This window comes from Heliangelus exortis, chromosome 25 (assembly GCF_036169615.1).
Source record: "Heliangelus exortis chromosome 25, bHelExo1.hap1, whole genome shotgun sequence".
Taxonomy (NCBI): Eukaryota; Metazoa; Chordata; class Aves; order Apodiformes; family Trochilidae; genus Heliangelus; species Heliangelus exortis.
Genome location: NC_092446.1, coordinates 3,246,264 through 3,260,725, shown reverse-complemented (window position 1 = coordinate 3,260,725; position 14,462 = coordinate 3,246,264). Strand labels below are relative to the sequence as shown.

The window sequence follows — 14,462 nt, the reverse complement described above, 5'->3', positions numbered from 1 at the left end:
TTCAGCATCCTGGGAGGATTCCGTCCCTTCCTCTGCCTGTGCTCCTGATCCATCCCAGCCTGGATCTGTGTGTTCTGCCTCCAGCTCCCAACTGCTCCTGACCCCAGGATTCCAGCCTGGACTTTCCCAGAGCTGCCCTGCAGCCTCAGTGGGGATGGGAGAGTTATTGGGGGAGAGGGGGGAGGAACCTGGGATCAATTTTCCTGTGTATTTGTATAGATTTAGTCATTTTTCCTATTTATCATTCCTGTTTCATTAAAGCTGTGTAGTTCAGTTTCCAACCCATCAGTCTCTCTCCTTTCTTTATCAGAGAGAAGAGAGAGATTATTAGAGAGCTGTCACTTGGTTTAATTGCTGGGCCAGTGTTAAACCCTGACAAAAAGTTTGCCAGCCACACAGAGCTGAGCAAATCATTGGGGATAAGGTTCCTCCTTTTGTCTCAAAATCCAAAACTCTTCCCCACAAGGAAATGCCTGAAGCTGCCTTCCCCTCCACCACAAACAGCAAGAGGAGTTCTGAACAGGCTCACATTCAACCCTCAGTAAAATGTGCTGCTGAAAGGCAGGCATGAGGAAAAAAAAAAACCTCACAGCAGTTCTGAACTGGCACCCAAAAGGAGGAGGAAACAAGACAGCAGGAGCAGCAAGAACTTCCCTATCCAAACAGGGCAGAAGAAATGTTTTCACAGACAAAAACATGGATCAGAAAGCTTGGAACTCAGCAAAAAAAAACCTTTTCACAGCAAAACAAACTTACTGTTGCACTGGTCACAGGCATAGATCCTCCCTTCCAGAGCTTCAGTCTCAGTGAACTTGGCCAACATTTCTGTCAGCATGCACTCTGTCTGGCTGACTGGGATGATCCCTTTCTCCATGGAGTGATAACGTTCAGGGAATTCCAGGGAAAGGTCCCAAAAGGGCTCAATGGTGTTGGATTTGTAGTTGCAGGTTATGCAGGTGACCTGGGAATGAAATGTGTGTTCACAAGTGAAGTTATGAAGGGGTCTGCAGGGGGGCAGTGACATTTGCATCTAAAGTTTAGGGCCAAAAAGCAGTTTTAGGGACATAAAGATGATCTGTGAGTCAAGAGAAATGCTGCTCAGTGCCAGTCTGAAAGCTGTCTGCCTTGAGTAGATAATTTCAACTTGTCAAAAGAAATAAAAATAAAGATAATATTCACCTTTATGGGCTGCACTTCCTCAGCTAAGCACCAGCACAGGTACAACACCAGTTCACAGCTGGGTAACAAGCACCTTGGAACTGCTTTCTACCACAAAAAGCACACATTTGCATTTATCAAGCCATCTTCCTTCCTTGTTTTCTCTAATTCCCTTGCATATTTCAAAGTGTATAATTCCTATAAAGTTTCACCTGGTAACTAAATAAAAATTATTCATGAATGGAGCATGAAAGGACAAATTTCAGATGCACTTGTTTTCTCATTTCATCTCAGAGTATTCCAAAGAAGAACAACAGAAAAGTTTTCAATTAAACTCAGAGGCAGCAAGTGAGAACATGAGGAGGGAACAAAACCAGAAAGCAAATCTGGCCAGAATCCAGGTAGTGGTGAGAACCATCTACCAGAAACTCACTTCCAACCTTGCAGCTTCATCCACTGAAGTGATTTCAAGATGGATTCACAGCAAGTGGAGAGGGAAGGAAGGCTTCTGTGTGTAGAGGGCTTTGAAATTAAATACTGTAAATGTACACAGGAGTTACATGAGTAGAATAACCAGCTCAGCAAGTTATTCAGAGTGACCTGTGAACATCTTCATGCTGTCAACAGACCCACCACTGAACCAGGTATCATCTTCCACAGGCAAGAGACAACTGAACAAAGAGCTTTTAGTCAGGATGCCCACAAGAAGTTCAGTTCCCTGAAAAGCCAAAAGCTTTGGCTTGAAAAATAAACCTTTTAACCTTTAATATGCACATTAAGTTCTTATCTCAGTAAGACTGAGAAGGCTGATAGAGACAGAAATGAGAACACACACATGTAACACCCTCTCTGGTCTCATCTTGTAAACCCTTGAGTTAGGCATTAGTTAGATTTCATTTCTCCTGAAAAGCAAAGGCAGTTGAGCTCTTTCAAAATGCACTGGGCTCTCAGGGTCTGCCCTGTGGGGAGTTAATATGTTTCAGACAAGGGAAGAGCACAGGAGTAAGAGCCTGAGCACCACGACAGGAACTTTCAGCTCCAACAGAAACATACATTAAGCATGTTCAGTATCTCAAGATGACTTTCAAATGCCTGCCAAAAAAACAAAAAAAAAAATTATCACAGACAGATTATTCTTTATAGCTCAGGATGACTACTTTCTCTGTCCTTCATTGTGTTCTTTCCAGCCCCAGAAAAAAACAGGAAGAGACAAAACAAATTGCAAAGACACTTTGCAAAAACAGGGTAAGAACTGAAAATAAGGGCTCAGAACTTCTCTGGCTTGTGCAGATTTTGTTCCCAAGTGGCAAAAGTCAACTGAATGGACAACACAAGTGACAAGTATCAGAAAAGTTGACAATCTGCACAGCAACCCAATAGATTTCTTCTTCATAGGGTGCTCCTAACCAGTTTCTCTCACTTAACCAGTGGCTCCTCAAGAAACAGAGCCTTTGCTCCTTGGTGTGAAGCTGCAACCAAGTCCTGTGCAAAAGCAGGTGCCTACCTGACTAAGCAACTGCCCATGAAAAATGGTGTTGACCACCTTCAGAACCTGCTTGGTGAGCTTCCTCTGAGAGAAAGGGATGAGGATCCTGCGCTTCGTTCCTTCCGACTCCAGCTCCTGCTGGACTTTATCCAACAACTCACAGAGAAATTCCTGAGCATCCTGCTGGTCGTAGCCTCGGAACGCCGGGATCAGGCTCCACACAGAGTGCAGCATGGCAAAGGGGGACACCAGAGCCCACTTGCCAGACCACATCACTCTGAAGAGGGTGTGCAATTCGTGACAGAGGGAGATGTGCTTTGAACTTGGTTCCTTGGGTTGGATGAGTTCTAAGCTCCTGCTTATCGAGGAGCCACCATTTAAGCCAGCTGGCAAGCTCTGCGTGCCATACGATCCCAGTCTGTCAGTCTTCCCCGACTCATTAGCAGCAGGCCCAGTTGCCAATTTGCCAGGCATCCTAGACTTCCCATTCACAGTTTTGGCTAAGAGTTCTTCTGTTTCACAGAGATCAAGTGTCAAAAAACATTCTCGGAATTTCTGGAGGTGACTCAGCACTTGCAGAATAGAATTCATGTAACACGTGTTTCCCAGGTTCCTCAGACCCGTCACCCCGGGAGTCATCAGAGGCTGACGCCGGATGGAATAGAACTGTTTGAACCTGCTGCTCTGCATCTGCCTTGAGGTAGGGGAAGGAGTGGCCACCTCCCGAAATTTCCTTGGAATCAAGTTCTCTCTGCGCATGTGAGACAACAACCTCGCGCTTTTCCTCGGAGGAGTGTTTGCCAGCTCCTCCAGGAGCTGCCTCTTCATCTCCTGCCTCCGCCGCCTCGCCGCCTCCTTTTTTTTCTCCAGCTCCTCCATTTGTTTCTTTTCTTTTAATTTCAGCTGCCCCCTGGAGCTCTTCTCAAACCAGGTCCGCAGAGCCCTCGCCAGCAAGGCCTGGCGCCTGTGCCAGAGAGCCTTAAGCATCTGAGATTGTCCCTGAGGGCTCCTCTGCTGGCTGCACACATCCTCTCCCAAAGCCATCGACCTCAGCGTCCTGCCACTTCTGGTTGAGGGGTCGTGTTTTTGACTTTTAATTGCTGACAGAGAGCTCCTCAGCAGCTTCAGGTCACCCTCCGGGTTGTCGTTCAAGACGTAATCTTGGCAAAGGTAACAGAAGACGTAGAGGTCGTTCACCTCCATGGCCAAGGGGTGCCTGGTTTCTTCAAAGTGTTTGAGTGCATGCTCCTCGATGTACCTCCCGCAGGCTACGTGGGAGCACTTCAGGCAAGCCCAGAGAGATTCGGTGGTCTGGCAGTCCACACAGTGCCACTTCTGGGGGTTCAGGATCGAGTGGTCCTGGGCGAGTCGTAGCCGCCCAACATGTTTGCATCTATCCATGTCTTACAGGAGGCTTCGCTGCTTCGACCTTGGGGAGCAAGAAACAAAGAAAAGCATCTCAGAGCAGCTCTTTATTTAAAATTATCTCTTACGCACCAGCTAGCAAGACATTTCTTGTCAAGTCTCCACTGCAGTTTTCCCTCAACCAACTGTATTCTTTCTGTGTCCAATTATTTTATTTTTTTTTTAAAACCGGTTTTTAGTACCAGCAGAAGCTGTGGGATTGACAAGGTCTAGAGAATAAAACTGCCTCTCTGTCTCCTCAGGATGGCCCAGCCAGCTGCCAGCATGCCTTACCCAACCTGAGTGGCTCTCTTCCAAGGAGAAGAAGATTAATTCAGTCCACACACACATTTGATCTTTAGCTGCCCCCTTGAAATTGATACATACAAGATGAATTTGGAATTGGAATGCGTGTCATCAGGAACTAGAGTGAGGTGACCAGCTTCTCACAAAAGCCACAAAAATAGCAGATAATTGTCATAACCAGAGCATTTCCAAGTCTACAGGCTTTACGCTCTACCCTCCAATTCTCTTGATTTCCCTACAGCCTCCCAAACATTTACATTTTTAAAAAAAAGTCAGCAGGGAAAAAAAAAAAACAAAAGGAAATGTGTAACACCACCTTATAGTAAACCTGAAGGAACACCTGGATGTATACAATGCCTGTGTGAACACACACAACTAGAAAGGCAACTGATTTACTGAATTAGTGTATTACAACTGAAGAGAAACCAAAGCAGGGATCCTAAAACTCAAAGGCACAAAAAGCTTCCACTCCACGTTCTGCTCCCGTGGGTTTTATAAAAGATACAAACCAAAACCCCGTGTGCCAGCACTGCTGTTTCTTTTGTAAGCTGTTTCTTTTGTAAGCTTCCTGCTCCAAGTTCAAGAGCTCAGGGTGCAGAAACAGAGCCCAGACCCCCTGGTGCTACTCACGGAGTCATTTTTAAACATCCTCTCCTCCGCGACGCAGCATCCAGAGCGCGGAACATCCCCATCTCAGCCACAGGAGTCTTGGTGGTTCTTGGAGAATTTAATTACTGCTTAAGTCTTCATTGTAAGGCAGCAGAGCTTCAAAGCCCTAGAGAGAGAGAATATTCTTGTGATGCACATAAACAAAGTAAGAGCACTGGCAGGGTTGCTTTTGAACACGATGAATCCCCCCCCAGTGCAAGAGCCACTGCGGAGAAAACATTTATCACTGAGAAGAGAATTATCTGGGAGTCAGAGCATGAACACACCTAGGAACCCAACTACTCAGATCTTGAGAGATGTCACATGCAAGAAGCACTCTGGAATTTCATTCTCCTGCTTTCATTTTCTGCTCCTCTAGAAATCTGCTGATCACATGTAGCCTCTTCATCCTCAGTCTTTTGTAGTGGATGACCCGACATATGGCAGAGGAAAAAATCCGAGTTAAAAAAAAGTGGGGGAAAATGTGCACCTCCTGTGATCACTTCAATTTGGGCTGCTTGGGTAACTTGGGGAAAGAGAAAGGAGGGAGGAGATGAGGAAAAAGAGAAAAAAAAAAAAATAAATCTGTCCTCAATTAAATTTCATCTCTAGATGATTTTTCCAACAATAAAAATGAAATAATGAATAGTTGTCAAGTGTGAACTGCAACAAAATAAGAACTCCAGAGGAAAGAAAAATAGGAAAACCCTACATTTTGCCAAGGGCAGAAAAGGCTGCAAGGACATCCCTGTTGTAATAATCCAATAAAGATTTACACAGAGACTCTACAATTACACTACTTGAATACAACACAAAGTAGTGACAGGAGAGACAGCAAGAATAGGTACAAAGTGGTTACAGATGTCACAGGGAGTGGCACGTCTGGAATACAGAATATTTAGTTAAAAACATCATTTTACAAGTGGCAAAGTTTAACATAATGAAGGCCATGGCATGTGCTTCCAAAGCTTCAGGAGAGGTATGGAACAGTTGCCTTGGCTGGTGTGCAGAAAACCTGTATGACCAGGCTAAGAAAACATATTTTTAGTGGTCCTCAAATTTCAGAAATTTCCTTTAATTACAGTCTTTTTCCAGTGACACTGCTGCTAAAGAAGGAGTCTGTTACAGAAAAATCAAAGCTTTTCTATTCTTTAACTCTTTTCCACCTCCCACTAAAGCACAAGTGGCCACTTCAGGATTCATCTCCACAGAGTGATTCCTCTGTGTCTAAATAACCATTTGTTGATTTAATAAGAGTTCAAAAATCCCTCTCCTTCGGGCTGATTTCATTCACTCACAAACCCCAGGACCTGGGAAGATACTTTTGGAAACCCTACATTAAACAAAGGATCTATTTGGTCTCCTCCTTCCAAGTTGGAAGCATCCCTTCTCACCTTCCTCCCTGACCCTTTGCACCTCTTCCTTCTTTCTTTTTCTGCTCAGGTCTTGATGGAAAATTGAGGAATAATCCTGTCTAGTCTTGGTGAGACCAAGTGGCAGAGATCCCAGCTTGAAAGAGTATGGACACTATGGTAACATTGACAGCCTTCATTTACATAAAAGAATACTAATTATGTTGTATCATCAACATCTGTGATTCTGCTCACTGCCATATGCGACAGTGTTGGGAATTTAACCCTTGAGTCTCCCCAGCAGAGCTGAAATTTGTACAGTGGAACACAAAAAAAGGGGCCTCAAAAATACAATTTTCTGGAGGCTGATTAAACAGTTGCCAAAGGCAGCAGCTCCCCAGCTCTGCAAAGTCTCAGGACACAAATATTTCCAAAGAGCACTGAATTTAGCCTCAATTTCCAAGAGCAAAAATGAAAGAAATCAAACCAACCCCACAGCTGAGATGCTGCTGGTTTCAGCTGGGTAACAGCCTACCAGGAAATCAATCCCACACCAGATCCAGTACATTAAGGAATTGTGTTTAACAATGAAGAAAGATGTCAGGATAGAAATTACAAGCCTTTTGTCAACTGCTTTTGCTTTTTCCTGGGTGGACCAGCAAGATTTCCTGCTTGAAGGAGGGAAGAGCTTTTTACCGAGGTTGGTCAGTTAACAAAGCAGCTTTGTTACACCTTAATTCAGCAGTTGTCAGCACAAAAGCATCTTTCAGACTGCATGGGACATTCCCCACCTGTTTCTCTGTAGGTATCTGTGGATTCTTCCCTTGCAAATCTAAGCCCTAATACCCCAGAGGTTCAGCTGCTCAAGTGAGAAGGAAATGGTGTTTATTTAACTCATTAAATGAGGCATCTTTTCAACTTCCTCAACTGAAATCTGCTGGGGTTTTTGTGTCAAAGCAGAGGAGGCACCTGCTTGCTGTGCACACACCCCACTTCAGGTTTTCTTCCCCACATTAAAGATGCCTCTTACTCACATTTTTCATCCCTTTCATGAAAAAAAAAAAAAAAAAAAAATTAAATTAACTCTCTTGTATTGTGCAACACGTGTACTAAAGGCAGCTGGAGAGTTTACAGGTTCAGTCCTGCCATCCCCCACACAAACAGACTAAAAAATAAGTCACTGAAAGACATGCACATGCCTGAGAAGGAAATTTGTTCCTCTCTTTTCCATAGGTAAACAAGCAGTTTGCCCTAGCAAGAACAAGGAGAATGCTCTAACAGGAGAGGTTATAAAGCTGTGATTAAAGGAAAACACAAAAGATGAGTCAGAACCTGTAAACAGTTCACAAAGGGAAAAACAAACCTTGCACACATTACAGGGCAGGAGTTCTTGAGGATACTGCAACAACTGAAGACAAATTCAGGTGGTTGGTGTTGCTCATGGCTTGTGCCAGGCTGTCACAAGAGTGTTTGATGGTGGAGAATTAACACCTGAGAGTTTAAGGTCTTGGAAATGAACAAACAGAACTCTTCTCTGTAATTACACTGCATCAGGTTTGTTTCTTACAGGTTTTTTTCCATCAATGTAGATCTCATTTTAAGAAAGATCTATAACCTCTGAGAAATATCAAGAAACTCATCACTTCTCACCTACTTAGCACCTTTCCCTGGAACTGCTCTGCATGGAGAAAAGGTACCAGAAGGAGTGTGCAGCTGCACTGCAATAAACCCAAGATGAGTTAAAATGGAAATAAAATAATATAAAATAAAAGGAAAATAAGGAAACTAGTTTAGCCAGTTCTTCTTGGACTACCAGGAATGTTCTAGAGACAGTTTGAAAAGTTGTCCCCTTGCAAATCAATTACAGTATTTAAATACTGGGTCAAATCCTACTTTCTTTTCTTGCGTGGCTCATAATCCTGGAAAAACTTACAGCAAGATCCTGTAACAGCTTCAAGAACCAAAGGCAGCAGCAACAATTTGGCTCTTGACTCTAAAAGACTGTTAAAATAAAACACATGACTTTATTATGTTTCTTTGTACCATTGTTACACATTTGGAGACTGATTAAAGACATCTGTACACATCTGTTGATTCTTGCTACTTTCTGTTTCTAAATAAACAGAAAAAAAGAAGAGTTGAGGGATCAGGAAAGGTGCTAGAAGTTTAGCCTTGGAAATGAGAAGCATCTTTTATTTGTCCAAGAGTTGATTCCAGAATAAATAAGAGCCTTTAATGAGGACACAAACTCCTTTAGCTGTGGAAATCATCTTTAAAGGACAGGTGGGAGGCTCAGACTCAATGATTCTTTCATTGATTCAGCTCTCTCCTGGGAGTGATGAAAGTGAAAGACAGAGCCTTGCACTGGTTCCCTGGGAAGTGGTACCACATGAAATGAAGCACATTTAAAAACAAAAAAACCCCAAAACACTGTAGGAAAAAAACCCCAAACCATTCTTAGATATTCCTGGTTTCCATCAAAACTATATATCCTACACAAATCTACTGCATTTTATCAAACAGGTTTCAAATATTTGGACACAAAACCCAAGCACCTTCCACTCTCCCCCCAGGAATTTTTTTTGGTGCAGCTCTAGAGTAGAATTTGTAGCCTACTGCAAATACTCAAAAAAGCAAATAAGGAGATAGCAGAGGGAATACAGAGCTAGAAATTGCACTCAACTACCCCAAAACTTTATTCCTCTGATTATTTTAACCTACCCATTTGTGAGGAACCAATTATTCACTCAGATGATTAATGAAAACATAACCTGAGCTGTGCAGAAGATGGCAAAAAAGTTCCCTGCTCAAGACCTTCCCACTCCTCTGCTAGCAAGAGCCACCCCTGCACATACAGCACAGTCCTGTAGTTGCTCCCTAAAACCATTAGCAGGGACACTTTTTCCAACAGAAAAACTCTTTTTTGTCACTGATATTTCATTAAAGCAAAGCCTTCGACACCGTCTCTCACAGCATTCTCCTGAAAAAGCTGTCAGCCCACAGCTTGGACAGGAGCACCCTGTGCTGGGTCAGGAACTGGCTGGAACGGGCCCAGAGAGTGGTGCTGAACGGGGCTGCCTCAAAATGGCGGCCGTGGTGTCCCCCAGGGATCAGTGTTGGGCCCAGTGCTGTTTAATATCTTTAGTGATGATTTAGATGAGGGGATTGAGTCCATCATCAGCAAATTCACAGATGACACTGAGCTGGGGGGAAGTGTGGATCAGCTGGAAGGCAGGAGGGCTCTGCAGAGGGACCTGGACAGGCTGGAGAGTTGGGCTGATCCCAAGGGGATGAGGTTCAACATTCCAAGTGCCGGGCCCTGCACTTTGGCCACAACAACCCCATGGGGAGCTCCAGGCTGGGCACAGAGTGGCAGAAAGGGAGCTGGGAGTCTGGATTGCCAGGAAGCTGAAGAGGAGGCAGCAGTGTGCCCAGGTGGCCAAGAAAGCCAATGGCATCCTGGGCTGGCTCAGGAACAGCGTGGCCAGCAGGTCCAGGGAAGGGATTCTGCCCCTGTGCTCAGCCCTGGGGAGGCCACAGCTTGAGTCCTGTGTCCAGTTCTGGGCCCCTCAGCTCAGGAAGGAGATTGAGGTGCTGGAGCAGGTCCAGAGAAGAGCAAGGAGGCTGGGAAGGGATCCAGCAGAATTCCTGTGAGGAAGGGCTGAGGGAGCTGGGGGTGTTGAGGCTGGAGAAGAGGAGGCTCAGGGGAGACCTCATCACTCTCTACAACTCCCTGAAAGGAGGTTGGAGCCAGGGGGGGGTTGGGCTCTTTTCCCAGGCAACTCTCAGCAAGACAAGAGGGCACAAGAGGTCTCAAGTTGTGCCAGGGGAGGTTTAGGTTGGACATTAGAAAGAATTTCTTTCTGTAGAGGGTGATCAGGCATTGGAATGGGCTGCCCAGGGAAGGGGTGGATTCTCCATCCCTGGAGATATTTCAAAAGAGCCTGGATGTGGCACTCAGTGCCATGGGCTGGGAACCACGGGGGGAGTGGAGCAAGGGTTGGACTTGATGAGCTCTGAGGTCCCTTCCAACCCAGCCAATTCAAAAACAAAATTCAAAAAGATTTGCTGCAGGAATGAACAAGTGTCACCACTACATCACCTGAGTAAGCATCCTCTGTCCTTACTACACAGTCCAGAACTACTCACACCGCAGCCAGAGGAAGGAAAACACCCAGGAACACAACCAAGGAGCTCTTTTTTGCTTCACTTTCTCCAAAGAGCCATTGGTTTGCCTGAATTTCTCCCTGAACTCTCTAGTTCCTGGCTTCAGACTTTCAAAATCCACCTCCAAAGAGTAACAACAACCCTATTTTTTTTTCCCCCATTATTCTCAAAACATATTTTCATGAGAACTGTCAGATTTACATCCTACAATTTCTCTGGGATGCCACACTATCAAGGTAGTTACAGGCAAATTAACACAGCTGACAAAAAAATAAAGGAAAACACAAGAGGAAGAGTTACAGATGATTCAGGATTCTGTGGTTTTTTGAAAAAGCAATGAATTAAAGAGCTACTGGGAATATATGAGTAAGCTACAACTTGAAAGGCAGACAGACAGGAGGCTGGAGCTGTGGCAGCAGCAGTGGCCACCATGCCCAACTCCCTCCTAGCCAGCCCACTGCTCCAGCATCAACCCCCTCACTCAGCAGAAGCCTTAAAACCCAAAAACCCTCCACCCAAGCCCAAAGCTTACCCACTTCTGAAATATTCCACCCAGGAGTGTCCTCCAGGGGTCAGGACAAGCTCCAAGGACTTCAGCTGCTTTCAGGCATTCAGTCCAAGCACTGGAGGACCCCCACACCCCACCACCTCCTTCAACTGTGAAGCTTCTAATCACAAGGGAGCTTGATGAAAATGTAACTTTTCCTGCCAATTTCCACAGTGAGTTCTGCTTTTTTAACTCCTTCAAGTTAATTATAGCTGTGTCAATGTTTAACTGGTCCTGGGAGCTCACACTGTGCTGTGAACATTTGCTCTCCCATTCAAACCTGGGATCTGGGGCATCAATTTTCAAAGAAATTTAGTCATTAAAGAAAAAAGCAACCCCAAAACCCCTCAAACCCCAAAGAACTCAAAAGCACGAAGATTTTTTAAAAAATCCTATTTTCTGCACTGCCCTGCTGAGTGGGAATAAACAGAATTTCTGCCCAACTTCATTCTCTGAATCATCTTGGGAAGCTGAAGTTGGTGGGTTCTGGTTCCTATCTGATTTCAGAGCACAATGAAGAAGCCCAGAGACACCAATAAAGATTGAATAAAATCAGCTTCAAACCTTTCACACTCCCCAGCAAAAAAAAAGAAGGCTTCAGGGGGCCCCAATTTGTCCCTAACACCAACCCCCCCAAAAAACTAGGTGACCCTCCTGAAGTCCAGTTCACATAGGTTTAGGGGGATAACTTGAGAGAATTTCCATCCCATTTTACATCAGCTGAGAGATGGAAATATCCCAAACCTTCCAAATGTTAACATCCTACTACCACAATGCCATAAAAACCCTCAAAACACCAGGAAGATACCATATAGAAAACATTTACAGGTACTACCTGTGAACAATCCAACCACCACATTGATCAAATTGCTCCAGATGAATTCAGTGCTTAGGGAATGGAGGGAGGAAAAACCCCACAACATTCTCTTTTTCCTAGAAGTCTGGAATTTTGACTACTTTAGGAAACAGTTTTCATGTCTCTGTTTCAAATATAACTGGGATATTTACACCCAAGACCTCACTTCAACTGAAAGGTGCTGCTAACCCTATCTGTGCTGATCAAGGCTGAAAAGAAAGTAAAATATTCCCCAGTCCCAATTTCTACAGCAAACCAATGCCTACAACAGATAAAATAACTTAATCTCCCTTTTTTTGCTTCCAACTTACTGTGCCTGGTGAACTGGTTGAGCTTTGCTATCCTTTCCTGAGACACACACTCTTTTTACCAGAGAGGCTTGCTGGCAAACTCTTAGAAGTCAAAAAAAAAAAGCCACCAAACTCCTTTTGTTTGGTTAGAATAAATTTATGACTAAAACAAAAGACTTCACACTGCCTGCATCCTCAAAGAGCAATAACTCATACTTTATACAGGCCAACAAATAGTTGCAAATGTGCATGTGTCTTCCATCCACATTCCTTCCCAAGGAAGATCCTCTTAAAGAAGAGACAGTTCAGCATTCCCCAGGAATTCATCCAGCAGTTTATGGCTTGAAAATGATCATGGAAAGGCAAAGAGGTGAACTCCTTCAGTCCAAAAGGGACTTAGAAACTACCTGTTCTATTATTTACACTGCCATTCAGTTCCCCAGGGCACAGAAGTTTAAACTTGGAAGATTTTAAAAAATTCTAGAATTTTAAAGATGAAGTATGAATATTCTTATAAAGCCAAACTCACCCTGTTTCTTTGTGTAGTGCAAGAGATGAATAAAAATCTGTGACTACAAGCTCAGGTAATGCCCCCAGGTATCTGAATTTTTCATGTTCACCTTTTAAATTCAGCTTTAAAACAGCTTTTCAATGTGCAATACAACAAATGTGACTTATTCTTTAGGATGTCTGTAAAACAATAATAAAAAAAAAGAAAGAGACATGTCCTACAGTTCTCTGGAAATGAGGGAACTTGCTACAGAATATCCCTGCATGTTAAAAAGCTTTATTAAAATGCTATATACTTCTTAATTCCTGGCTTTCTAGAAGTTAATGTTTTTTCAATTATTGCAACACATAAAATACCCCCCTTCCCCTTTCTTTTCATAGGTTTCTAAGGCTTTATTTTTGGTTTGGCTTTTTGAAGTGTTAATAAGCTGGGAAACATGCTACAGATAGGCTGTGTAAAAAAGGCACTCACTGTGCATTAAAACAATTCAGACTGTTTCCTCCAGTGCCAGTGAACCAGCCTGAAAGGGAAAGAATCAACCCAGTAATTCCACTGGTACTTACATCTGGAGATGCCTGAAGCAATTCCAGCAAATACACACAATTTGAATTAGCAGAATCAACCAGGAAAAAAAAAAAAATGTTTTGCATTAGAAAGTAGATGCTAACTGCCCAATATAAAGTAATAATTTCACTTTATGAGACAAGCAGCCAGCTTTACTGAACCCAGGGATTGCCAATGAATTCAATTTCCATAATTGTGACACCACAAGAGAGTGACAGGCCAGAGCATTCTGAAGTTTTCTGCTTGCCCCCTACCATGGCTCCTTCTGACAGAGCAGTCCCAGAGCTTTGATGGATGCAAAATCAGCAGCACTGACTCCAAGTCAGCTGAGCTGCACCCATTTTCTCTAGTTGGAAATTAATTTTTTTTTTTCTTTAAATGCCCCACTATCCCCAGACTTGTTTGGATGCATCCCCAAACTGATGTTTATTTGCTGCCCAATTCAGGATTTACTCAAGCTTAGGGACTGAGTGTGTGCCCATGTATTCATGGGACACCTGTGCACAAGGGACCAAGGGAATTTAAGAATAATTCCCAAGGTACAAGTTAAACAAAACAAGCCATGGTATCCTTCAGCAGGGCCTAACAATGCAGGAATAGAGATTAACAGCCACCCTCTTGTGTCCCCACTTGCTCTTATATCTTTTAATCATGGGCTACTAGAATGCAGACAAAAAGCTAAATTTTTCAGCATGCTGAAAACATTATTTCTTTGGTCTATGCTCTTTAAACATGATTTTTCACATCAGCACCTAGATTTACCACCAAGTGGTACCTAAATAGCACATTTAGAGCTGAGGTTCACAGCAACAGACCAGACATTAGCCATTAAAAATATTCAAAAGCCACACTCAACCCCTTTGCTAGGGAAAATTCTACCAGATGTCCCCCCACCTTCACAAGAACAGGAACAAAAACCAAACACAACTTTCTGCTGCTGCCAAAGAGCTTCATTGGGAAGGTCAGAACCATTTTGACCTGAAGTGCCTTGCTCTGTTCCCCCATCACCTGGTGATTTTGGTAGCAGGGGACATGAAGTTTTGAATAAAACAAACCAAACCCCAAGCCCTTTCCTTTGCAGGGGTAGGAGGGGAAGTTTTTTAGCTCCAGCACACCAGAGGATCCTGCTCACTGCTGCTCACACACAGAGAGCTGATGGCTGCAGCAGAGATC

General features: G+C 43.8%; 1 protein-coding gene across 3 annotated transcripts in view; it reads right to left on the bottom strand.

Annotated features, from left to right (window-relative positions):
* Nucleotides 1–14,462, bottom strand: part of USP49 (ubiquitin specific peptidase 49) — a 29,161-nt gene that overhangs the window by 5,448 nt on the left and 9,251 nt on the right. For all 3 annotated transcript variants that reach the window (XM_071768500.1, XM_071768499.1, XM_071768501.1), the window contains exons 2-4: nucleotides 4,985–5,129; nucleotides 2,663–4,073; nucleotides 757–961 (exon numbers count right to left, since the gene is read on the bottom strand). In XM_071768500.1, the coding sequence (XP_071624601.1) occupies nucleotides 757–961; nucleotides 2,663–4,045 (1,588 nt within the window). In that variant the 5' untranslated portion in view covers nucleotides 4,046–4,073; nucleotides 4,985–5,129. The remainder of the gene's footprint in view (nucleotides 1–756; nucleotides 962–2,662; nucleotides 4,074–4,984; nucleotides 5,130–14,462) is intronic.